We start from the raw sequence: 26,577 nt of genomic DNA, 5'->3' as shown, positions 1-26,577 counted from the left end.
TTTTTTTTCAAGGTTTTTAAAAAAAGTACTCCCAAAAATATATTTAAGAATAATATTCAGTAGTTATTTTTCAAACAACTATTAAGCAATTTGAATTAAAACAAATGTTTTCCCTCAAAATATTTTTGACCGCTTTTTTTTTCAACATCTAACAACACATTTTTTCTAGCCATTGATCAATGACACAGCTGTCCCTCACATACTGTATATTCCAATGAAGGCATCCAGTATGGAAGCTTTTTTAAATGTCATTAAAAAAATATAGAATTTGATGCTTGCAACATGTTCCAAAAAAGCTGGAAAAGGGGCAACGCAAGACGAGGAAAGTTGAGGAATGCTGAAAAAAGAACAGTTTGGAACATTGCACAGGCTCAGTTGTTCACCTTTGGGTATAAAAGGAGCATCCCAGAGAAGCACAGTTGTTCACAAGCAACGATGGGGCGAGGTTAACAACTTTGTGAACAACAGCGTGAGCAAATCGTCCAACAGTTTAAGGCGGTTTCTCAGTTGCAAGGAATTTAGGGATTTTATCATCTACAGTCAATAATATCCAAAGATTTAGAGAATCTGGAGAAATCTCTGCCTGTAAGCGGCAAGGCTGAAAACCAACATTAAATGCCCGTGACCTTCGATCCCTCAGGCAGCACTGCATTAAAAACCAGCATCTTTCTGATAAGGATATTGCCATGTGGGCTTAGGAACACTTCAGAACACCATTGTCAGTAAACACAGTTCGTCACTACATCTACAAATGCAAGTTAAAACTCCACCATGCAAGCGAAAGCCATATATCAACAACACCCAGAAACGCCGCCGGCCTCTCTGGGTCCGAGCTCATCCGAGATGGATTGACACAAAATGGAAAAGTGTGCTGTGGTCTGACGAGTCCATATGTTCACATTGTTTTTGGAAATCATGGACGCCGAGTCCTCCGAGCCAAAGAGAAAAAGGACCATTCGGATTGTTATCAGTGGAAAGTTCAATAGCCAGCATTTGTTATGGTATGGGCTTGTGTTAGTGCCCATGGCATTGGTAACTTGCACATCTGTGAAAGCACCATTAATGCTGAAAGGTACATACAGGTTTTGGATGTCAACATATGCTGACATCCAAGCAACAGCTTTTTCTGGGTGGTCCCTTCTTAATTCAGCAAGACAATGCCAAGCCACATGCTGCACTTGTTACAACAGTGTGGCTTCGTAGTAAAAGAGTGCGAGTGCTAGACTGGCCTACCAGCAGTCCGGACCTGTCTCCCATTGAAAATGTGTAGCGCGTTGTGAAGCTCAAAATACGACAATGGAGACCCCAGACTGTTGATCTGCTGAAGTTGTGCATCAAGCAAGAACCGGAAAGAATGATACCCTTGCCCAATCTTTTTTGGGAACGTGTCGCAGACATTAAATTCAAAATGAGTGAATATTTAAAAAAAAAAAAATCTGTTTCAGTTTGCACGTTAAATAGCTTGTTTGTAGTGCATTCAATTGAATATGGGTTGAAAATCATTCGCAAATCATTGGAATTCGGGTTTGTATTCCTCAATTCATAAGACAACAAGTTAAACTAACTACACATTTGATTCGAAATAAAGACATGAATGTGTTTTCAGTAAATGCTGAATTGTGTGAACAGCAAGTCGGTGGATTATTGTCCGATGTTTTTACAGAAAAACAAAATCGTCCCTGGCAATAAAGTTGACTTAATTGATTAACCGGATGAACGGCACAGTCATAGTTGACAACATATACTCCAATGAAGGCGTCCAGTTTGACACAGTCCTGCTCGCCCACGGCAGGACGGCTCCCTGGAGCGCATCAGCTCGGCTGAGTTTGTGGCCCTGTCGGTGGCAGTAGAGGCCTTCGTTAAGGACACGGAGGAGCTGTGCGGCAGGCGCAGCGTGTCTCTGCGTGGGGCGCTGCAGAGTCAGGCTGACCGCTTTGTCCACCGCTTCCACGAGGAGCGCAAGACCAAACTCAGGTGAGCGTCGGCGTGACTACCGCGATAAATAGCGTCGTCATGATGACAATGCGTCGCTGCGCCCGCAGTCTCCTGCTGGATAATGAGCGCTGGAAGCAAGCAGAGGTTCCCGCCGAGTTTCAGGAGCTGGTGGACTCCATGGCGGACGGCGCCATCACACTCTCACTACGCAAAGCAGCAGGTAGCAACGAGCACAAGTTTGTTTGGTGCAACAATTACTCGATTAACCGACAAATAATCGTTCATCAAATTAACCAACAATGATCTCTTCATTGTTTAGAGCCGTGGTTTAATTGTCCAAATTGTCTAATTTCAGCCTCTCAAAAGTAAATATCTTATTTCTGTAGTCCTCCATGAAAGCAGAATGATTCTTTGTTTCATCAAAATTACATTTTGCAGATTTTCCGACATGTCACCAAACCACAAACTGAATCATCATCAATTTCTGGAAAAATATAATAGTGCGTTTAATCTATTACAAAGTAAAGGTTATTGGCAGCCGTAGTTGGAATAATAATAATAATAATAATAATAAAAGTAGTTGAACCTGAAGCAGCCTCAGAAGTCAAACTAGTAGCCCTTCACCTGAATCAGCTGCCAAGAAGTTGCTCTGTTCTAAAATGTTGGTGAGTACATCCTCGTGTGATATTGCTTAAATTATTATTATTATTTGGGGGGGGGGGGGCAGGTTTGTTCAATCAATTCAATGCTTAAACGATCGGGTAATAAACAGTAATCGGGGAAAAATATTTTGCAATAAGTTTTGATGCAAATTTTGTAACAGAGTTGTGTTGCGTTGCAGGTCCAGACGACAGGAAGCCGGGCGACTTCTTGCTGGTGCAGGGGCACAAATACGCCGTGGTGGGGTAGGTGCGGTCACGTGATTGCAGTGAGTCACATGATGTGCTCAGACACAAAAGAACAAGCGTTGTCTCAAGTTCCTTTTGTCTGTTTCTCGCCGTCGTCGTCGTCAGGACGGTGCTGCTGCTCATCCGGATCTTTCTGGAATACTGCCAGTGCGTCAATGACATCCCGGCCATAGCCACGGACATGTTGACGCGGCTGGCTGACCTCCTCAAGGTCAGAACACAACCGCAAACATTTCTGACGTAGCGTTCGAAAGTGAATCGAGAGATTTGTTTCTAAATACATTTTACACATTTGAAGATAATTGCTGAAAATGTGCAACTAAGTAGTACTCTATTATGGCGATGGAGTGTTAAACGTTTTTTTTTTTTTTAATTTACAATTTCAGCGCCCACTGATGCACTTATTTTTATTTATTTATTTTCACTTTACTGGAACTTTAAGTTTGTAAAACATTACATTTTGGGGGGTATTCTAAAACCTCTTTGCCTTGCGTTTATAACATAGCAGTTTTTCCCCTTTATATTATTATTATTTATTGTATCAGGTTTGTAACAGTTATGAGTTGGCGTTTGTTACGCGGTAGCATTTGAAACACAATTGCAATGCAATGTTGACAAGTTTAAAAGGAATTCGTAACATGGTCTTGTTAGTTTGTTTGTAACGCGGTTCTTACAGAGTTAATTTAGTACATGCCTGTAACGCGTTAGTTACAAGTTTGTGTTTAACAGGTTCGTTACGGAGTTTTGTTTAGATGTTTTGTAACTTGGATGTTAGTTTCATTTGCCATCTGGTAATATGTTTACTTATCACAAGTTGTGGAACAGTTTGTATTATTTTTGTTAGACAGTGGTTAAATGTTGATAACGGGTATGTGACATGGTTGTTACGTGTTTGTTTAGCACGTTTACATATGTTTAACATATGCATTTGCAGCTTATCTTTGTTGTGTGTTAACAATCGAAGATGTGTGTTTGTTAGCGTGTGTCTATGTAATGTGTAAAATGCGGGTGTTGTGTTGTTGTTGTTGTGTTGCAGCACTTCAACTCTCGCAGTTGTCAGCTGGTTCTTGGTGCAGGAGCCCTGCAGGTGGTCGGCCTCAAGACCATCACCACCAAAAACCTCGGTAAACATGCATTCACGCACACACACAACCTGCAATGTCTATGTTTGACGTGTGTGTGTGTGTTTGTGTTAGCGTTAGCGTCGCGTTGCCTGCAGCTGGTGATGTTTTACATTCCCGTCATCAGGCGACATTTTGAGAGCAAACTGCAGCCCAAACACTTTAGCGTCCTCAGACACTTTGACCACATCACCAAGGTAACCGCACCACACGTACACACCGTACGATCCTTTCATTCATACGCGTGTGCGCGTGCGCATTTCAGGACTACAATGACCACGTGTCTGAGATCTGGGCCAAGCTGGTGGCCATCATGGACAGCGTGTTTGAGAAGGTTCTGACGAAGGTACACATTCCAAAAAAAACACTTTTTTTTTTTTTCTTCTTTAGGGCTGTCACGATTTGAATATTTTTTGAACTGATAATTCCATCGATGAATCGACTCATCGGATAAAATATTATTTTGCATTGAAGTTTATTGCAAAATATTTGTTTCCGTATACTGCTTATTAGCCGATCATTGTTGTTGCAAATGTTTAATGATGAAACAACATCGAAGCATTATGACACCAAAGGAAGTGATGATGTACTCGCCAACAGGGGCGAGTCTAGGTGCATCTTTTTGCACAATTGTCAAAAAAAAAAATTGTACCGGCATTACCAGATACCTAGCAACCCTTTATTGCTCAGTGACTGTTTTTTTTTTTTTTTTTGTCAATGTCTTTATGTCTCCAAAGTGTTCTCTGTCAATGGACTGTCTGTTGTCGTACTAGAGTGGCTCCCAACTACCGGAGACAAATTCCTTGTGTGTTTTTTGGAAATACTTGGCAAATAAAGATGATTCTAATTAACTAATAGCTTCGCAGTACACACTATTACAAGCCCCTCCCGAGTCAATGCCGACACATTGCAACAATTCAAGAGGAGGCATTGAAGCATGTGACCATGTGGTCAAGTGTCATTTCATAGATTGTGTCAGGGTTGGAGGTCTAGCATTACCTGGTCATTAGCCATTTACATTTAACGAGATTACATCATTTCAAAATCACTGGGAGACAATGTGCAATTAAATTGGTTGCTTTTGGATCGTTCCATGATTACAATTTGTTACATTTGGAAAAATAAACGCCAAAACTCAGGTTTAAAAAAATAAATAAATAAATAATAATAATAATTTAATCACTTCTTCCTTTTAAAGCCAACGCTTGTGATTGGCTCTCCAGTCATGTGCTGTTCTGCCATTGTCTCAAACATGACATTGAAACGCCACTTTTTGCGGCAATCTGTTAGCTTGTGTAAGGTTTTGAAAAGGTTCAACTTTCAGGTACACTTTTGAACACAGAAAAGAACATTGACTTTCGAACAGTTTCATCTTTATAATTTTGACCTTTTTTTATGGCACATATACTTATCTGGTTTGTCATGTGACGCAATATTGTCTAAATTATGCATATTATATATTAGTAATACAAAATAAATAAAATATATTTGTCATTGGTCAACATGGTATAGTATGGTGGTTGGCTGTCCACATAATGCAACAATTTTTTTTAATGTAATTATATTTTTATCATATTTTATCAGTTTGCGTAAAGAGCAAAAATGTCAAAATAATGATTATTAAATCCACTTTTTCAATGGTCCTGTTGATGCATTAATTCAAAGTTACGAAAGTAATCAAAATGTGATCAAACGTAAATATTCATATTACTTTGAGAAAGTAATTTAAATAATACTACTATTACATTTTGGTACCTTGTAATTGGAACCGACTATGACTTCCAGTCATCTTCCCATCGTCTCCATATTATACTGCCCCCTTGTGGCCAAGGCAAACACCAGAAAGAGCAACACGATGTCCATTGAATTGAAGCGAACGAAGAATGTGGCGAACACAGTTGAATGGTTTACATTCTACTTATTTTATTAATCATTTCCCCCCCCCCCGAAGTCTCATAAAGCATTATTTTTATCATTTAAACACATAATTTTTGTTGTTGTTGTTTCTTTTGGGCGGGCGGTGGAACGGATTAAGTCAAGGCGCCGCTCTACTTCTTGTTTTTCTTCTCATTTGCTTTTTATTTTCATCCTGCTGTCGATCTTTTCTTCATCGTCCCACAAATTTGTTAATGTGTTTGCTCCCAGTATGAGGTGAAGGCCCCGATGCCGTCGTCGTGTTTCCGTAACGTGTGTAAGCAAATGGTCAAGATGCACGAGGCCATCAACGACCTCCTGCCCGCCGAGCAGACACTGGTACGCCACGCACTGCCCCTTCCTGTTTGGGCCTCCCATGACCAATCAGCTAAAACTGTGTGCGCGTGCACGGACGTGCGTGTGTGTGTTTGTGTGTGTGTGTGTGTGTAGATGCTCTTTGTCAGGATCAACAGCAGCTTGAAGGCAAACCTGAAGCGGCAGCTGGCTCGACTCGGTGTTGTCAACGATGGCGGGCCACAGCATGGGTAACTGGATGCTCGCTCACTCCTTTCAGGACTTGATCTACCTCAGGAAATAGGAGAATTTTCTCAAATTCATACTTTTTAGTTGATGATAAACAATATTACAAATTTTGGGTGGTAAATATTACATACTAAACGGGGGGAGCATATAAAAACAGTTATGTACTGCAATTAGTAACTTGTGCCAGTGGACCCCAACCACCGGGCCGGCCGTGGGCCAATTGGTACCGCGGCCAAATAATAATAAAGCCTGCTAGCCAATAAATAAAAACCAGAAACCTAGCTAACAAAATGAAGATGTACAGTAATTTCTTGTCTCTAATACGCTCTTGGGTAGAATGCGCACCAAAAATCAGGAAACCCTTCTACCCATGTATAATGCACACCACAGATTTGCTGCTATACATATGCTCAAAACATAAAGTATTAGTATTTTATTAGGTTTTTCCAGTGGCGGGCAGTAGGTTTGGGACCTGGGCCCTCAGTGACCTAATCCACCTCTTTATAACACAGTCACATTGCAAAAATAATTCACAAAAACTCTACACATTAAAGAAGAGAGAGGCATTCCCCATATTTGAGGCTGAATGCCATTATTACTACAGCAAGAAACGGTTACTTTTTTCTTCCAATACATCACCTCCAAACCTCTATAGAAGTTGTAGTGTATACATTACAGTGTAACAGTTCACAATTAATATTCATCTAAACGCATGACAAAAACATTAAAACTTTCGACATTTTAGAGGACGGGAAAAATACCGACATGACCCAGCCCGCCTGAAGGCGCAGAGTGATGAATCTATAATCTGTTTGGGTTAGACCATTTCAACGGCGTGTGTGTTTTTACTTGTTTGACGCCAGCGCTCGGGATTCTAAACGCCTTTTGCGGATTACATTTAAATGACAACGTATAGAAGCTGAACTATGATTGGACCCAAAAAAAATAAATACATTTGAGCTATACAGTACTGTACATGACTGGAAGCTGAGCAAATCAGCCAGTATATTTTATATAAGAGATTTTATTATATTTTATATTATAATCAATATTAATAATTTAAGTTGTAATTGGAGTTTATTGCTTTTGATAGTTTTTACAGCTCTGAAGGCCCATAGGTACCGTAAAATATTCTTTTCATTTTCCTTATACCTATGTATAAATGTGCTCTATCAACTTTTAATTTTGGGGAGGAAAGAAATGCGTATTATAAAGAAGAAATTATGGTAATGCCCAGACACGTTACACTTGACACAACTAAACGAGTGATACGGTGACTAGGCATCATCTTACTACTCGACGTTCACAGTAACACAAAGATCTATACTCATTCTCCACATAGTTGCGACCCACAAGTAAGTAAAAGACTGTGTTTCACCAAGTCTCCTCAGCTACAGTCTCTGGTATGCCTGGCTGAACCGGGTTCTTGGGGCATGTTAACCACTTGTGTGTTTACATCACCTTTTCTTTTAACAACAGGCAATAAGTGTTTGGGAACTGAGCACACTAATTGTTGGAGCTTTGTAGGTGGAATTCTTTCCCATTCTTGCTTGATGTACAACTAAAGTTGCTTAACACTCTGAGGTCTCCGTTGTCGTATTTTGCACTTCATAATGCGCCACATATTTTTAATTGGAGACAGGTCAGAACTGCTGGCAGGTCAGTCTAGTAGTTGCACTCTTTTACTATGATGCCACACTGTTGTAACACGTGCACAATGTGGCTTGGTGAAATAAGCAGGGACGTTCCTGACTAAGATGTTGCTTGGATGGCAGCATTTATTGCCAGGGGGCACTAACACACAAGTGCTAACTAGCGTTTATGTTGTGCTGTTTTAAGACCTTAAGCAACGACTAAACATGAATGGTGCAGCAACTACGGGTTGAACCAATTATTTAACTAATGGACGCGTCGACTTTGGCCCTGCGCAATGACGATTTTAGTTTGCGGTCGATTAATCAGAAATCACGTGGTTTCGAGACAGGCGCCTTGCTGAAATCAACAGGTGTTGGTTCCATGTAGCAAACTAGCAGCGGTACCTCAAGTATGTTGCAATATTTTACTAAAAATTAGACTGGTAAGGAAGGTCACCTGGTAAATATGCAAGTCTATCCTGAAATATAAGAAATGCACAAAATGAATGGTTTGAGATTGCATATTTTGGCTATTTAGACCTCCATAGAGTGACTCGCTAACATTGATTTTAGTATAAAAGTGTCAATTTCGTTTTAAAAAACACCTTGGTTTTGTCATAAGAGTGTCCAGAAAAGGCCCCTCTGACAGCTACTTTTGTTTGACCCAGTTTTATATCCGCATTTGTCCATATTTGGCTAAGACCGCCCCCTTTCCTCAAATTGGTTGCGTCCGTGTAGAAGACCCACTTGTGAGAGCACACGCGTTTATGTTGACAGTGCTGGCTTGGGAGCGAAGAGGTAGGCGGAGATCTTCACTCGTGACATTGATAAGCTCGAGAAATCCTAATGACCTGGTTTCAGGCCTCTGGGCAGAAAAACGTCTGGAACTCAGGAATGTCTGGATGATTTTAATTTATATTTCATGTTTTCTGAGGCACCATAGAAACAATATTACATCCTAAATACTCTAAAAAGTTGCTTTGGTAAACAGTGGCGCCTTTGTGTCAAAGAAACCATTGAACTGCCATCTCCTCACGTTTGCAGTCTGCTGCTCTTCCTCTCTGAGCACAGTGAACACCGCAGCGCACACAGGGACCTTCCCTGGCCTGATACCTTCAAAGACCGTTGTATTTTATATGGGCAGAGGTTGGAACAGATGAATTGCGTTTTCATTCATTTCAATGTGGAAAGATGATTTAAATGAACTCATTCACTGCCAGCCTTCCCAGTTAACATGGATATTTGACTTCTAAAGCCGTCAATGGCACTGAATGTGTTATCTTAAGGCACGTCTGTATTTCTGTGGAAGTTTATACTAGTGGAAATAAAACCCAGCACTTTGGCCATATCGCCCACCCTACTTCTTGTGCATTCTTTCAATATTAAGTGTTGAGGGCTGTGTGTGTCTTCAGGCTGGTGGTGGTGGACGTGGCCTTCTACACAGAGAACGTGCAGGCCCTCAAGAACTTGGAGGCCTTCGATCTCAACATGGCCGAGATCTGGGAGCACAAGAGGTGACCTCAGGCGCCACCAACGGCCAACGACGACCACAACAGCGCTGTTTGAGCCTTTATTCGATATCCTCGATGTCCAGCTCAAGTTCCATGGACTAGTACACTTCAAAAACTTGACAACAGTGTGCTACTAGTACTACTCACGAAGTGCTCAATGTTAACGAGTAGAATTGAATATAATGTCTCTAGTAGTACCAGTAGCACGCAGTTGTCAACTAGTAGAGACTTGATCTGCTGCGACCATTGGACCCGAACAAAAGCGGTTGATGTTCCCTTGCAAACATTTGGAGGGTTCTGCAGACTTTTCCAAACCTTTTCCTAATTGTCACTCTGTTGTCATGACAACACAGGAAGCTGAACCCCACCCACCGCATAAGCAAGAAACTGGACCAAACTGTGACTTTTCCTAAAGTGTATCACTGTGTCTCAGGAAAACTGTGACATTATTTTCACTATTTTTGTTTTTGGGAGATTGTTTTCTTCAAACAAAAAAACAAAAAAAAATTGAATCAGCCAACGTCATCACTGTGCCTCTAAACGACAACCTGTGTGTGTGTGTGCATAAGTCTTTCATATAATTTGATCAATAACAATAAGGAAACTAATAAAAAATATATATAATTCTAATTTTGCCATTTTCTTTTTTTTTTTTTTTTTTTAAGTTCCCTTGGAATTCTATGGGTTAATGTCTCCCATGCTGAAACTGTCACATTGAAGTCCTATTTTCAAAATGTTACTGATTTAAAATTTTAGGCATTCGTAGTAAAGGCAGTCCTTATTGACAGGAAATGGTGGTGGCCCATTGAAATACACTTTTTGCATCACAGTAAAGCCAAAAGTGCACAATAGTAAAGACAAACAGTTTCATAAGAATAGTGTGAGACTTGCACAATTTACATGTTGCTCTTCAAACTCTGCAGCTACAAGTGCATAAATGATCCTAACTACTCATTAAACCCATTTACACGCTCGTCTTTATACAAGCATCATAACTGCAAAGACATGCAATAGTTAATTCATATCTCAGAAATAACACCATTTTGCAGTCTGCTATTGTGTGAATGTAAAATGGACGCCTCATCCTGGCACTTCAGCTCATAGTTGCTTGTGTATTGCAACAACATATTGAGGCTCTTTCAAGTGGCATTAATGGTAAAGAGACAGCTTGAGTGACAAAGGAGGACAATTCGTGACAAGCAGGAAAAAAAAAAAAGGAACCCTGAAGAAACTAAGATACATTTGTGTTAAGTTTTAATGGAAAAGGCTAATTAAGCAATATGAGAAAAATCTGATGTATCCAAAAATGTCATTCGCATCTTCAGAAAACGAAATGGTAGGTTCATTGACAACTCTAAATTGCCCGTAGGTGTGAATGTGAGTGCGAATGGCTGTTTGTTTCTATGTGCCCTGTGATTGGCTGGCAACCAGTTCGGGGTGTACCCCGCCTCCTGCCCGATGTTAGCTGGGATAGGCTCCAGCACGCCCGCGACCCTCGTGAGGAGAAGCGGCTCAGAAAATGGATGGATGGATAATTGACCTTTTGATGGATAACTGCAAATACGCTACTGATAATGATTTTTCAAAAGCAAATTCACTGGGGCATGTTTACACTGTTCTTGATCAAATTATATGAAAATGACTCCGTGAGATTGAGGGTGTGAGAGAGTGACAGTGAGTATATGTGTGCACATCTGAGACTAACTGTGACCTTGTGTGTGTGACTGTGAATGTTCGTGAGAGAGACTGAGTGTGCGTGTGGCTTCCAAGCTGACATGAATAATCAAGAACGGAGTTGTCATTTCCAAGTGCTTCTTGTGTGATGTCTTTGAGAAATATCCTTGATGCCTCTGACCTAATAAATGGAGCTACTAGCTATTTAAAAAAAAAAAATACAAATAAAAGTTACTCTATAAATTTGGTCCAACTTGTGATGACGTGAAGTCGTGAACTCTAGAGGTACTGTCTCCAATAACACCACAAAGTGCCTGCGTTTGTTGCGTGTCACCTTTTGGGGAAAATGGGTGGAAAAGGCAGGTAAGTTGGCAACATGGAGTAGCTCTCGCTTCATTGCTGTGGCCCTGGTAACCGTGGCAACCCAAAACACCCTGCATCTGGATGATACGATACTATCCCACTAAAACAGCGATTTCAAGAAAAAGTGGGTTTTGTGTGTGCTGTCATTCTTTATCCTCACATTACATGTTTAGCTGTGTTTACATTTAGAGATTTTTGTCATCTTACGTTTCACACTTGGAATTTTCATGTTGCGTCATTTTTCCAATTTCGTCTCGATATGCATTTTGTTTTAGCAAATCGTCGTGTTTCGTTATAATGGATTTTGTCATTGTTCCGTTATACATTTTGTTTTGTTTTTTTTACACGTTTCACCGTTGTTTCATCATTTTGCCAATTTGTTTCCCCATAATATGCGTTTTGTCATTATACAATTTATATTACCAATTCGTCCATCCATCCATCCATCCATTTTCTGTCCCGCTTATCCTCAGTAGGGTCACAGGCGTGCTGGAGCCTATCCCAGCTATCTTCGGGCGGGGGGGCGGGGTACACCCTGAACTGGTCGCCAGCCAATCGCAGGGCACATAGAAACAAACAACCATTCGCGCGCACATTCATACCTAAGGGCTATTTCGAGTCTTCAACCTACCATGCATGCTTATTTGGGATGTGGGAGGAAACCGGAATGCCCGGAGAAAACCCACGCAGGCACGGCGAGAACATGCAAACTCCACACAGGCGGGGCCGGGGATTGAACCCGGGTCCTCAGAACTGTGAGGCAGATGTTCTAACCAGTCGTCCAGCGTGCCGCCATTACCAATTGGTTATACATATAATAATTTTTGACTAACTGGTTATGTCATTATATGCATTTTATGTTTTGTACGCCTTTTGTTATATGCGTTTTGTTATAGATTTCATGAATACGTTCCGTTCCATAGTTTACCAAATCATGATGTTGCATTATATGCGTTTTGTTGGTATACCGTTGTTATTTTGTTTGTTTTTCTTTTAATACGTTTTGTCATTCTGATTTCACACGTCACCACGTTTTGCAGTTTCACGCTTCCGCGTTTAGTGGTTTTGCATTTGGCAGTTCTGCACTTCAATGTCTCCTGTTCGTACATGTTTTGCTGTTTCATAGTACAGTGGACTCCTTTATATTCACCTATTCACAGATTCCCCACCCCCCAATCTCTTTTTTTTTGGGGGGGGGGGGTGTGAACCAAACTCTTAGTTTTTTTGTGGAAAACAGTTATTGAAGGGATATCCTGCTGAAAGAATTTTTGGGGTCCAGCTTTTTTTTTGATTTCAATGCAATTATAATGGGTGTCAATGATGCGCAGATTTCTTCTATTCGAAGGGGACGAGGGCCCGCTGTATGTCCGAAAGCTTTTATAAGACACCTGGGAACTTTTCAATGGTCAGTTTAGGTCGTCTAAAGGCAGACTATTAAAGACTTTATTTGTTGACCTCAAAGACAAGCAGTTGTGGGCAGTTAACTTCTTGTTTGGTGACCTTTGACCTAAAATGGCTTGAAAGATTCATTGTAAAGTGCTTTTTGCTTTGTCACAGAGTGCACTTTTGGTTTCTTTGTGTAGTTTTTGTTGCCGTCTGCTTTTAGTGGTCCAGGATGCGCAGGTTTCCTGACACGATCTTGTTCTGCAGCATGGCTCCGGCGGGGATGTCGATACGATCGCCGTGGTTGGCGATGATGATCACCGTTCCCTGCCGACACAAATGCCTACATACATCATCGAGTTTGGATGTCAGTTGTCCAAAGGTTTACAATTACCACAACATCGCTACTTTTTTTGTGTTAGCTTGTCAGTGGCATTTTATTATATGTTAGCATTACGGTTGCAGACTTTGGTTCGATGAAATGATATGATTTGGTTAAACATTTTAGTGGAGGGTATAAAACTGTAAACCAGTGTTTCTCAAACTTTTGACCACCAAGTACCACTTCCAAAAAATGCTTGCTTTATAATGACCAACATTACATTACAGTAGGTTAGTAGGCCCAAGTGTTCATGAAAAACAAGGTTTTATTCCTAAAAAGTATATTTAATATTATTGGAAGCCACTGTAACATTATACAAAGTTTAAACAGCTTAAAAAGCATGAATATAGGAAACCAAAAAACTGCACTTAAATGATTCATTTACAAAGTGTTCACTTTGTAAAAGGGAAATGGTTCGTACATGTTTGGAAACAAACTGTAATGCATATATACATATATTGTACTTAAAAATACAACTGTAACTGGATTTAAAAAAGTGACATGCACAGTTTGAACATTTAAGTCGATTCGTTCATGTAGCAGTAGAGGGCGGCTTCGAAGCACACTGAGAATCACTGCTATAAACTATATACGGTTATTTATACAGCAGACATGCAAACACCAAAGGCATGAAAAAGGTGACACACCTCCCCCCCCCCCCCCCAAAAAAATAACTTTTGGGGCGGTCTGGGGGGATTCCCTGAGCCCCCGCAGAGAATTCTTTTTAATTTTAACATAAATTAAGCAATCTGGAAGACTTCTAAACAGTCCAATAAGGCAAAAAAAATAATTATAGTAATAATAAATCTTCACGAAGAATAACGCATTTACACCGCTCAAATACATGTTGAGGTACAAATTTAAGATGAAAATAAAATTGGCCTCATTTCTTTGTTTTGTTTTTTGGGCCTCCAACTTGAGCCAGGCTTCAAGCTGTGCCACATGAATAGCATCCTCCTCTTTAAGCAATCTCATTCTGGAAAAGAATTGACTCAAATCATTGGCTGTTTCTCTTCATTTTTCACTATTACCAACTTCAAAGGCTTCAAAGGTTTTTTTTTTAGCCACAGCATGAACATCAATTGAAAAAAAATCTCAATAAAATGTACACATTTTGATGTTACTGTGTGTGTGTGTATGCACAGTCAAAATATAATAATAATTGATAAATAAAAGTTCCACGTACCTTGAGTGAGACGTTCTTCCCGAAGGTGACGTCTCCCGCCACAGTGAGGTTGTCTAACTCCAGCATGTCTGGGATGCTGTCGAAGCGGGACAGGAACTCTTGAACCTGACACAATGTTAGCGTAGCGTTGAAACTGCATGTTGCTAATGGGAATGAATGCAAGTAAGTTTGAATCCGATCGTCGCAGTTGCCGTCATCAAAGCAGTTAGTGCGTCTGTATGCGTTTGAACACTAACTAGAAATATTAACATTGCTGCATATCCTAGCATGCTAACAACTACGCCTTAAACGATCGATGAATCGACAACTAATCGATTATGAAATTCCTCGACAACTATTTTGATAATTGATTAATTGTTTAGAGACCTCGTTTAACTTTGTCCAAATTTTCTGATTTCAGCTTCTTAACAGTAAATACTCCCGTTTCTGTAGTCTTTGGTGAAAGCGGATCTTTGTGTTTCACCAAAAAACAAGACATTTGCAAACAACTGCTTTTACTTTTTTGCCTTTTTTCTGTTACAACTCAAACTAGGAACGGAATAATAATTTCTGGAAAACACTCCGTTAAATCTATTCGAAAAATAATGGTTCTTTGCAGCTGTAGTAAGAATGACATTTAAATGACTTCCAAGTGTGCATGAATCAATAGCTAAAAAAATCGTCGTCGCTTGCAAAAAGGTTTGCGAGTACAACATGACTCCCTCTCGCCTGATAGCTTTTTACTTAATTGGTTTTGTTTCATCATTAAAAAAAATAGCAAATAATAAACAATAATCAGTAAATAAACAGTAATCGGGGGGGGGGGGGGTGATTTTGCAATACACTTTAATGGAAAATGTTTTTATTTTTATTTATTTATTTATATTTATTCGATAGAAAAAGATCATTCCAAAAATATTGGCTAGTGTCATAACAACTCCAAAAAGGGCCAACCTTGGCGAAGCAGCTGCCCAGCTTGACATGCGGTGTGGTGGGGAACTCCCGTTTTTGGCTCATGGTAAGCGAACCTGCGTCCAGGCTGTACAGGTTGGACATGACCAGCAGCAGGTCCGCGGACGTCTTGACGGGCAGGAAGCGAGAACGCGGCACATTGACGCCCATAGCGTTACGGAAACTCTTGATGGCTGCGCCCACCGCCGTCTCTAGCTGGATCACGTTCAGACCGCCCTCCAGCGTCTGCGCACGCAGGCACAAACACACGCACGGCACCAGGAAGTGACATCACAGACCGGAGCGGGAAGTGAAACGTCGGCGTGATGCGTACGCGCGCGTCACCTTGCGGTTGACGATGACGTCCAAGTCAATGGCATTGTTGTCGAGCAGCCTCTTGACGGCGCTTAGCGAGATCCACAAGTTGTTGGTGTTGAAAATCTTGAACTCGGTGACCGACTTGAACTCGTCCACGTGGTCTTTGGGAACCTGAGCGATCTCCAGCAGCCTCAAGTGGTCCTCGTATTGGATCAGCGTGCCGCCCTTAAGTCCCACATGGGTCAGTCGGACAACACTCACACCAACTCTCATGCGCACTAAAGCATATACCCTCAAACAGAGAAAGTACACGCACACACACACACACACACACACACACACACACACACGTGTGGCGCACCTTGACGTCGGCGCGTGTCTTGTCGGTGACCTCCATGATGAACTCGCAGCGCCTGTCTGGCGATTGGTTGATGAGCCTGCGGAGGATGTGAAGGTCGACGGTGGCGCCCAGGTTGTCGATGTTGGACACGAACACGTACTCCTTGCCCTCGCCCAGGAGGTGGTCCAGCAGGCCCGAGTTGGCTAAGCTGGCGTAGATGTCGCCGTGACCCGGAGGGTACCACGCCTCTGCCGTGCCGTCCGCGCTCACGTGCAAACTCTTGGCGATGGGAAGCAGGGACTCCTTGTTGATACGTGGGTACCTCCATCCCCACGCACGCACACACACAACACCTGTTCAGCGTCAAGTCGTGTGCTTGTGCGTCTGTTGTGTTTGAAGGTGTGCGTGCGCATAGGCATACCTGCTCCGGGGTTAAAAGTGTGTATGTTGTTTATTATGAATGCGTGCATTAGTGTACCTGCTCTGGTTGGAAGTGCGTATGTCGTGTAGTGTGTGTACTCGCTCTGTGCGTGTGTATACCTGCTCTGGTTAAAGGTGTGTATCTTCAGTCGGTGATGTTTGTACTTCTGAAGAATCTTCTTGGTTTCTTGGTCCGTGTTGAAGGAATTCATCAAGAGCAGAGGAACGTCAGCATCGTATGTCTTGTTCAAATGCTGAACATACGCACACGAGACCGAGGGGGAGAGTTGAAAAGGGGGAAGACAAAATAAGGGGGAGAATATGGAAAAAGGACAAATGTTCAAGTGAAAAAGGAAGAAAGAATAGAAAGGGGAAGAGACAGGAAGCAAAAGAAAGGTTGAAAAGAAACATGACAATTGAAGGGAAAGATAGGAGGAGCAAGAAGAAGGGGAGGAGGAAGAAGGGGGCGTGGAGGACATAGACAAGGAAGACAGAAGAAATCAATGAAAAAGCAACAGATAAACAAAAAGGAAGAGAAAAAGGAAGAAACAGAATAGGAACAAGTAAAAGAGAAGTACGGAAAGAGGAAGTAGAAAAGACAGGACACAGGAGGAGAGGTATAACGATGAATACATAATCAAATAAAGCAAGAGGAGGAGGAGGAAGAAGTAGAGGGGAAAGACGGAAAGGAATGAGGAGGAACCAGAAAAAGAGGTGTCGAAGTGAGGGCGGCGCGTAGGCGTAGTTGCCGTGGTTACCTCTATCTGCTTGACGGTGAGGTCGAGGAAGGTGTTTTCGTTGCGTACGCTGATGAGACTCTTGGGGCCTTTGCATCCCATGCCGGTGCCCAGGCCGCCATTCAGCTTGACCACCGCCAGCCTGTTGAGGCACGACGCCACATCCCGCAGCGGGTGCTCGGCCCGGAGCTCCTCGTACGCCACGATCTCCGCAACACAACATCACGCACGCTTTCGGTCACGCGGGTCGTCGAGGCGACCGCCGCAGCTCGCCAGTAAGGTGTTTGTTTTCTTCTATGTCTCTGCCAAGGCAGCGGGCAGGGCGCCATTTTGTGTCTTCGGCATGTACGGCGACCCTGCCGCTGCCGTGGAGGTTTGGATTTTTCTCTCTCGCGTCATAATAAAAAGCTTCATTTAAAAACTGCATTTTGCGTTTACTTGTGCCGTCTCCGACTCGTATCTAAATTCATTTGAGGATGGGAAACAATGAAGTGTGACAAACATGCCAAAAAAATAAGGGGGCAAACACTTTTTCACACCGCTGTACTTCGTTGTGGCCCTGGGAATCCCACCTGGAATCGACTTTGTCCTCTTGGCGGCATGACTTGAAAAAGACCTTCCATGCTCGAACGCCCCCTAAATTTGTGCTGAATTCAAACAATTCCGAGTGGGCCAAAATAGCTCCGCACGAATGTCAAAGCCTCATTGTCAGTTATCGAAAACGCTTGACTTCAAATGTTGCTGCTGAGGATGGCCCAACCAGTTGTGATTTTTAGGGGGCCATTCACTTTTTCACACAGGGCCAGGTCACTTTGAATATCTTTGTTCCTTAATAAATTGAATCACAATTTAAAAACAACATTTCAACTTCATCTTTGTCTGATATTGACAGACCGTGTTAGATGATTTTAAACATTCAATGTCAGAATTTGAGAAGGGGGGGCCAATACTTTTTCACGGCCCTCTAGGACCAGTTTAAGAAAAAACACAATTATATGTAATATACAGACGTAGGGGGTCCCCGCTCCAGCTTTGCATTCGAGGATCCTTGGCCTTGAAATTGTTCAAGACACCTGATGTAAACCATTAAGAAAATCATATTGGTTCTCTGTATTGGCTTGGAGAAGCAAAACGTTATTGGTCGTCGGCCGACCGGTTAGCACATCCGCCTCACAGTTCTGAGAACTGGGTTCAAATCCCGGCCCCACCACTGTGGAGCTTACATGTTCTCCCCGTGCCTGCGTGGGTTTTCTCCGGGTGCTCCGGTTTCTTCCCACATCCCAAAAACATGCATGGTAGATTGATTGAAGACTCTAAATTGCCCGTAGGTGTGAGTGGGAATGGTTGTTTGTTTCTACGTGCCCTGCGATTGGCTGGCGACCACTTCTGGGTGTACCCCGCCTCTCACCCGAAGATTGCAACCCCAGCGAGGGTAAGCGGTACAGAATTTGGATGGATATGATTTCTATATGATGGGGTTTTCACATAACGGGGGGCTATACTCCAAACAATCTGCAAAATGGGCCCAAGTTACAGGACAAAAACAGTGAGACGTAGCCGTCAGCGCACGCTGCTACTGGACTCAAGGTCAGGCGGGTGGCATTAACAAGGATGAGAACACAACGTGGACCGCCGCCATGTTGTGTCCTGACCCTGAAGCACATTTCAACGCGGGTGCCGTGCAAAGTCTAGCAGATGTCCAAAGGTCCCCTACTCGCCACCCGAACACAAGTGTCCGCTGTCGACTATTCCTGGCGCTGCCCTTTATTGGCAACGCTGCTATTCCAGGAACGTGTACGCATGCACACGTCCATTGAAAGGGACAGTGCGCTCTTTCTTGACCACCAAGAGTGCAAGAGGACACCAAGGCCCACCGCACAACAAACGGAAATAAACGTCACTGGAACAACTACAGCGGAAAAACTGCGACCACTTCATATCGGTCAACAACATCTTGAGAGAACATTTGATGAACGTTTGATTTCACTGAACCACAAACAACATGGCGCCATTATTACAATTGTTACTCTTCTTTTTGATACTGCTTGTACAATATTTTTGTGTTATCCATTGCATCCATGTGTTTAGGCCCATCACGATAGCAAATCTTTTAGGACGATATGTTTTCCCAAAAACTATCACGACAAACAATAGTATGGTTTTTTTTGTTTTTTTTTTATGTCACTGATATAATTATATTACAGCATAATAATGCAAGTACATCCTTTTTTAAGAACGATTACCTTTTCATTGTATTTCTAAGAATAATGAACCTTGTAATGTAGTCCAATAAAAAATATCTTGGATAAAAAAACTAATAAAACAGACGGTGGTGTTTGGGGGGTCCCGGTAATGTGTGAGCGGTAGTGTTGTGGGTACTCACAGTGTCCTCAGGCGGGCGGCTGATTTTGGCCCAGTCCACTGCAGGACCTTTGACCTGTAGAAACCTGTGGAAGAGCCTCTTAAAGCCGTCAAAGTCATTCTTGCAACTCTGAAAGCAAAACAAATCAAGAAAGCACAGGAAGTCAGCCATTTTGGTTTGAAGCTTATATTTGAGGGTTGTTTTGGCGATGTCCAGGCAAGTTTGTACCACAGATTTTTTTTTCCTACATACACTAGATGGGCAATGCTGAAAAACTTCATTTTTATTTAAATGTTTTTGTTTTGTTCCTTTTTGTTTTTCTTTTTTTGTTTTCATGTCAAGCAGTTCTATGATGTAACTTGAACGATACTGAATTGTATTGAATTCAGATGGTTTTGGCCTCCAATTTTTAAAACATTTAAGATAAGCTATGTAAGCGGTTTATATACTGCGCAAGTTTAGTTTCTGACCAGCATTATTCTTCAAATACACTCCTGTAAAGTAGCAATTATTTTTCTTACGCCAACTGCGACTTCCGAACGTCCCGCTGCTGATTTTGGTGTGAACTTTGAACAGTCCTTTATTCTGACCTGTGCATGGGCGTCGCCTGCGGTGGCGAGGAGCTCGTCCAGCTCGGAGCACATGGACTCCTCGTGCTGCTTCCGAAGCTTCACCTGGAACTCTGTCATGGCTCCAGCGCTGAGGTCTGCACACAAGATGTGCACGAGTCTGAGCACTCAATACACCCCGACAACATCCACGCCACGTGGTGCGTTTGTGCGATGCTCGGAAATTGCTGTACAGGGAACCGCGACTATATCGTGGTTCGTTGTATCACAAATTCAGTGATAATTTTTGTTTTTACAGTATACAGGCAAGTTGGAATTCAGAGCTGGTCCGTCAATGTAGTACCACGTTGTGCCACAACATGCCAGGCACCACTGATATCTCTACCGGAAGAGCTGTCGAGCAAGAAGAAGAAGACTCAGAGAAGGTCCCCAACTACGCTCCAGTAAAAGTGTTTGTTGCCATGTTGCAGATAGAATATATACCTGTGAGGATTCCTGCGTGCTTCGTTTGTGTGTTGCTGCAGTCCGTGTTAAAGTAGCAATTGGTCAAAGGTTTGTAATTACCATTAACATCGATGCTGATTTCCATTACCCTGTCTAAGGCATTAAGCAGCAGACTTTTGTTGAATGTTTTTTAACATATTGGTGTTTAGATATAGCGTTTGTCTTTTTTCTGTGTTAGGTTTATGGTGAACTTCAATTGGAAGTGACCAATAAACAGCCTGATGCAAGCATGCTGAGCCTCTTATTTTTGAAGAACTGTACAAGCATGTTTTCTCCCTTTTTCGTGTCCTCAAACTGATGTTAGACGATAGTCTCCCATTTTTCAATGAGAAAAGGACTTGAGGAAGACTTTTTAAAAAGTGTGTTAATTAGTTTAAATGTATTTAAGGGGTGAAACTAAACTTTATTTTTTTTTAATACAAGGTCTCTATGCATTTCCCCCCCCCCCCTTAACTCCTAACTTCAGTTATTTGCTGAAGATCTCACCTATTCACAGCTATCGGAATATTTTTGTGCTCCTTCTGCAATGTCCTATGCTGCCACAAGACACCGCCAAAGTGCTGGCTCATAGGAAAGTAGTGATAGGGTTCAAGGAATTGTGTTGAACTGAGTGTTAAGACTTTTGCGGCAGTGGTAGTACCTGCCGATACCAAGTCCTGATTCGATACCTTGGCAATGCATTTAGAAAAAAAAAACATTTTTTTTTTTTTTCTTCTTCGAATAAAGGTACCTTAACATTTATACCTTTTTTATATGGCTATAAATTAGCAGTGGTTCAAAACAAGTAAATTAATTTTTTTTTTTAATTCTTGATAGTGACGGGACTTGAATGCGTTGATAACGATTAATTACAAACAAATAGTTACAAAAAGATGAACACATTTTAATTGCATTTTGTAAGTGCACGATTTCCTGGTACACCAATTATAATGACGCACACGTCAGAGCTCAGCTTAGTCAGATACTAAAAATGGAGCAATTGGATGAAACACCGTTGCTAGGACTGATGGGAGGCAAATTTCGTTAAAAACTTACCCGATGGAAGCCTTAAGTGTGGCTTTGTGCAAATTGTTTGAGCTGCTCGCCTATGGCGCCTATGGCAAAGCTGGGTGCGGGGAGGCGGACAAAGTGTCAGTGCATTCCATGTTTGTGAACGGCAGGAAAAGCAAACAAGGATTCGTGCACATTGTGGTGCAATGGGTTGCTCACGATGCCGTACAATCACGACGGGGGAACTTCATAGGTACGTGGGTTTTTTTTTTTGCTATTTATTTATTTTCAAAGTACTGTACATGCATTACATTTCATGTTAACAATGCCCCACCTATTGCACGTTGCTTAGCCGTCTCCTAACGCCACCACTCTGGTGTATCAAGTCTGTGTCTGCAAAGCTTGTCGCAGTGAACACAAAAAATGTGCTTGCATACAATTGCACAACAACAAATTAGAATACTGTAGGAGAGTTAATTGTATTTCAGCAATTCCAAAAGTGAAACTTATAATTTATGCAGATTCATTCAACAAAAGAAAAAGGCAAATTCCAACCTCATTCCCAGATTAAAATCATTTTGATTGTTTCTTATATAACATTGTAATTTCTTAGGAATGGTCAAATGTGGATTTTCGTTAGCTGTAAGTTAAACCATCAAAATAATAACAAAGAACATCCCAAAAAAAGTTTACTCTGTACTGAATGTATATGGGCTTTTGAATTGAACTTCAGAAACGCATGATGTTTTCTAATTCTACTTTAAGATGACAGCTGTCTGCCTAGGCAGCAACATTTGATCCAACTGTTCAAACTGCCACACAGAAATCATTTAAAGGCAATACTGTTCTGAAAAAAGAAAACTGTCCTACAAATGGCACTTTAACTTTCTTTCTGTTTAAGTTTGGCTAGGGATATTTTCTATTTGTTTTACTGTTTTGTAATAAAATGCAATTAAATGCATTTCTCCGTTAACAACATTCCTGTCTGTGTAAATTATTTGATTCAATTGTCCACTAAAATCAATTTGAATAAAAACATTTGCTTTTTAGTACAGACTAAAATGTGATTGAGATTAATCAATTAAAGCCTCTAATTAGATTTTGAAAAAATAATCGAGTCCCACCCTTGTTTAAATATTTGGTAAATATTTAACTAGAACACATTGATTGTACAGTTTGTTGTATTTCTATTTGCTTGGTTATAAATAGGTGCCTTTTCAGCCAATAGTTTTAGTTATGTTTTCCAGTAGGCATTTTCCCCACTGGCAATTGGCAAACGAGCCAAGGTTGACCGTTCCGTTGTTTAGTCTAACAACCATGCTAACACCAAAGTGATGAAAAACTCACCGGCCACCGTGAGAGTAGACATGGCGTGACGCCGCTCTCTTGAATCTTGACACTCACACACACACTGCCAGGCAAAAAGTGAGTGACAGTGAAGTCACACTGCAAAGCTCTTTTGAAGATTGATTGACAGCCCCGCCCACAAGCCTGATTGCCAGCCCATCACATATAGCAAGAGAAAATACTCATTTGTATTTATATTCCTGCTGAGGATGCCAAATAACTAATAAGATGAGGTACAGTATTAAAGGATTTTAGTCATCCCATGAGGGAAATTAAATTGCTAAAGCAGCATTATTCACACAGATACTGTGTATACCCCTATTAATTATTTATAGGGCAACCAACAAAAATACAAACAAAACAAAAAACAGTGTTGAAAAGGGATTAAAAGAAATGTAAATCTGAAAAGAAAAAAAAATGATGTTGCTGCAATTAGTGCAAAGTGAGAAGTATGATGATTGCCCTTGATTTATAATGACGACTTATTAGAGCTGGGGAGTAACATTTAAGCCGTTACATATACTCGTGTAACTTATAAGATAAATTATACTTCTCAGAGTAGTTTTATTGCAACATGCATTTAACTTTGACTCAAATATTTTAAGAAGAATTTACTCTATTACATTGAGCTACATTCTGCGCGCTACTTTTATTTAATATCTACAGGTATGTTTTTATTATTGCTTGCTCAGGCTATTTTGGTTCGTCAGAGAGACTTTTGTCACATGACTCTGTTTCTCCAATCCAACAGAACTAGTGACGTTTGACTCCGTTTGACCAATCAAACGGAGCCAGGCAGTCACATCACCGCACACAGTCTCTGGACAACCCCACACGGGAGCAAATCTATACTGACTGACCTTGCAGGGGCTCCGGCTCACCTAGTGAGGATAATTGGCATCGAAATGGAGAAGTATAAAGAACAGCTATGTCATGGGCTGTCCTTCTGTGTCTGCCTCAAAAGCTCAACATTTTAGCCTACAAAAGTCCACTCGGAAGTTCAAAAGGAGCAGGCAGAAAAGGCACAGCACTGAAGATTAAAGGTATAAATTGGCAGAACTCAAAATGTGGGTTAATCAAGGCTTTACACGATCAGGATTTTTGGGGCCTATCAGCGAGTGTAAAAAAAACCATCACTGATCACCGATCCGATCACAAGATGGAGCAATGTGTCTCTTTAAATGACTTGTTAATTTACTGTATATACTGTGTACCGAGTATCTTAAAGTATTCATTCACTAGTCCAGTGATTCCCAACCAGTGTGCCATGGCACATTAGTCTGCCATGAGCAATCTTCACGGGTGCTGTGGGAAATTATCAAATTTTAATTAACTGCTCAAAAAGATTATTCATTGATAAGAAATAGGGTATCTTTCTTTGTTCCTCTATTTATGCCAGTGAGGCATAGTGACAGACAGAACGAATAAATGTTTTTTCATGAGATGGCACAGTACATATAGTAATTGCTATGCATCTACTTTTTGTGACATTTTTGTTTGTTGGTGTGCCGAGAGATTTTTCAATTGTAAAATATGCCTCCATAAAGATTGGAAATCACTGCTTTAGTCAGGTCATGTATTCTAATCAGTCAGGTCAAACCAACATTACAACATGACAGAAATAATGGGAGCTAACCTACTTTAGTTGAATTACTTTATTGTAATTCAATTACTTTACACCCACCGAAACTGTGCCCGGTTTTCTCCGGGCACTCCGGTTTCCTCCCACATCCCAAAAACATGCAGGCTAGGTTAATTGAAGACTCTTAAATTGCCCGTAGGTGTGAATGTGAGTGTGAATGGTTGTTTGTTTATATGTGCCCCGCGATTGGCTGGCAACCAGCTCAGGGTGTACCCCGCTTCTCGCCCGAAGACAGCTGTGATAGGCTCCAGCGGACCCGCGACCCTTGTGAGGATTAAGCGGAACGGAAGCTGAATGAATACTGTACACGATGGCGATGCTGACTTAATGTCTTTTGCGGAGCCGAGCAATGATGTCATTGATCGTATCAGCGAATTATGACATTAAAGCCGATCAGCATAAAATGCTAATTATCGGTTGATACCGATCAGGCCAATCGGATGGGATGTAAAGTCTGGTTAATACACCGATCGAAGTGCAATTTAATCAAATGATATATAATTCTATCATTAATAATCTCTGCGTGGTGAGCCTATTGTGCTGTTTCACGTGTGTTGAAAAAAAATTCATTTAAGACTTCTTTTGGCTGAATTTGCCCTCATTTGTTATTTTATTTAAAAAAATATTGTTAGAGCAGATTTTAATTTGCATACTGTATTCGTATTTCATAGCTGTGTCTATTTGACATTCACGCGCTATTTAAAAAAATAAATCAGAAGTTACTCACAGTTACTCAGTACTTGTAGTTTTTTTATTTATTTGTTTTGACTTTGGAAAAAAAAAAAAGACTTTAAACATATGTTGTAACGTGAGCTCTAAATGGCTGACATTTTGTCAGGCCTCAAAATGTCATCGTTCAAGCACTGACCAATTGCGGTACAGTATCAACATTTTCTACATTAACTTCAAAAGACATAAAATACTTTTAAATCATATTTCCACTGCTTTTACACCGTTTCGCTCAATTTTGCCCATTACGAAAGTTTGAAACATTTACAAATTTCCACGTCTTATTATTCATAATTGTTCAGTCATTTTTGTACACGTTGCCTTTTGTTAGTGTAATACTTGACTGTTTACTTTTTGAATGGGGCTTTTCAGTGGTGACGCGCATCAAACACCTTAGGGAGTTGCTCACCTCAAGACTTGGGTCAAAGTAGAAGCGAGTCAGTCTCCCGAAAGCAACCCGCCGCTCTTTCGTTTCCCAAAGCTCACTTGAGCGAAGCAAAAGTTGACTTTAAGGGGCCAAACGTGGCCTTGATAACAGCTTCCAGGTGGGAGCTAGCTCAGATAATCGCTCGGGGACGACCCCGCCCCCACGGAAGTCAGTCTCAGCAGCGCTGATTGGTTATGCTCACCCGTCAGTCATCCCTTGCCGGATGTTTCACTTGTCTAAAGAGTAAAGATTCCTTTTACTGTCTGCCTGTTTAAATGTCTTGAAAACATGTTTTTAAATATATTTTGTGAATAGTTAAAGCGGTAAAAGAAAACACATTCACAGTAATCATTAACTGCTTCGATAAAGAGAAAATTTGTATCCCATGAGGAATGTAAACAGTTATCTTTAAGTGTTGTACAAACTGCCAATTTTTACGTTTTAAATGTCTTTAAAAAATATAATCAGTACGTGAGCATCAGTGCTAATTGGTTCGCCTTACCTGTCAATCACAAGTAGTCTCTTGCCAGTCCTTTCTTTAAAAAACAAAAAAAACATTTATCGTTATGTTTTGATAAAAAGTGAAAGTTTGACTCCCATGAGTACACATAGTTAAACTTGTAGTTCTGATATCCTCCCCATTAGTTTCCATTTTAAATGTCTTGGGGGGGGGGGGGGGGGGGGGGGGACTTTTTGTGTCTCACTTTA

At 41.2% G+C, this 26,577-nt stretch overlaps 2 protein-coding genes across 4 annotated transcripts in view; one reads left to right on the top strand and one right to left on the bottom strand.

Annotated features, from left to right (window-relative positions):
- Positions 1-10,196, top strand: part of vps54 (VPS54 subunit of GARP complex) — a 30,359-nt gene extending 20,163 nt beyond the window's left edge. For both annotated transcript variants that reach the window (XM_061770191.1, XM_061770190.1), the window contains 10 exons: positions 1,793-1,974; positions 2,043-2,155; positions 2,777-2,840; positions 2,949-3,054; positions 3,880-3,967; positions 4,040-4,161; positions 4,230-4,310; positions 6,110-6,217; positions 6,329-6,423; positions 9,468-10,196. In XM_061770191.1, the coding sequence (XP_061626175.1) occupies positions 1,793-1,974; positions 2,043-2,155; positions 2,777-2,840; positions 2,949-3,054; positions 3,880-3,967; positions 4,040-4,161; positions 4,230-4,310; positions 6,110-6,217; positions 6,329-6,423; positions 9,468-9,573 (1,065 nt within the window). In that variant the 3' untranslated portion in view covers positions 9,574-10,196. The remainder of the gene's footprint in view (positions 1-1,792; positions 1,975-2,042; positions 2,156-2,776; positions 2,841-2,948; positions 3,055-3,879; positions 3,968-4,039; positions 4,162-4,229; positions 4,311-6,109; positions 6,218-6,328; positions 6,424-9,467) is intronic.
- A 2,836-nt stretch (positions 10,197-13,032) lies between these two features.
- Positions 13,033-26,018, bottom strand: LOC133476594 (UTP--glucose-1-phosphate uridylyltransferase-like). 2 transcript variants are annotated; one of them, XM_061770192.1, is made up of 11 exons: positions 25,852-26,018; positions 23,072-23,135; positions 20,252-20,367; positions 19,683-19,790; positions 17,321-17,506; positions 16,683-16,816; positions 16,164-16,464; positions 15,830-16,027; positions 15,488-15,730; positions 14,555-14,659; positions 13,033-13,313 (listed from the first exon to the last, which is right to left on the bottom strand). In XM_061770192.1, exons 2-11 carry the CDS (start codon positions 23,091-23,093, stop codon positions 13,206-13,208), a joined length of 1,521 nt encoding a protein of 506 aa, XP_061626176.1. In that variant the 5' UTR covers positions 23,094-23,135; positions 25,852-26,018; the 3' UTR covers positions 13,033-13,205. The 2 variants fall into 2 exon arrangements, with proteins under 2 accessions (XP_061626176.1, XP_061626177.1); XM_061770193.1 differs by lacking the exon at positions 23,072-23,135 and having other exon boundaries at positions 25,852-26,017.
- Between the last annotated feature and the right edge of the window lie 559 nt (positions 26,019-26,577).

The sequence above is a fragment of the Phyllopteryx taeniolatus genome, chromosome 4 (assembly GCF_024500385.1).
Source record: "Phyllopteryx taeniolatus isolate TA_2022b chromosome 4, UOR_Ptae_1.2, whole genome shotgun sequence".
NCBI lineage: Eukaryota > Metazoa > Chordata > Actinopteri > Syngnathiformes > Syngnathidae > Phyllopteryx > Phyllopteryx taeniolatus.
The sequence above is the reverse complement of the archived record's forward strand: the minus strand, read 5'-3'. Positions and strand labels throughout refer to the sequence as shown.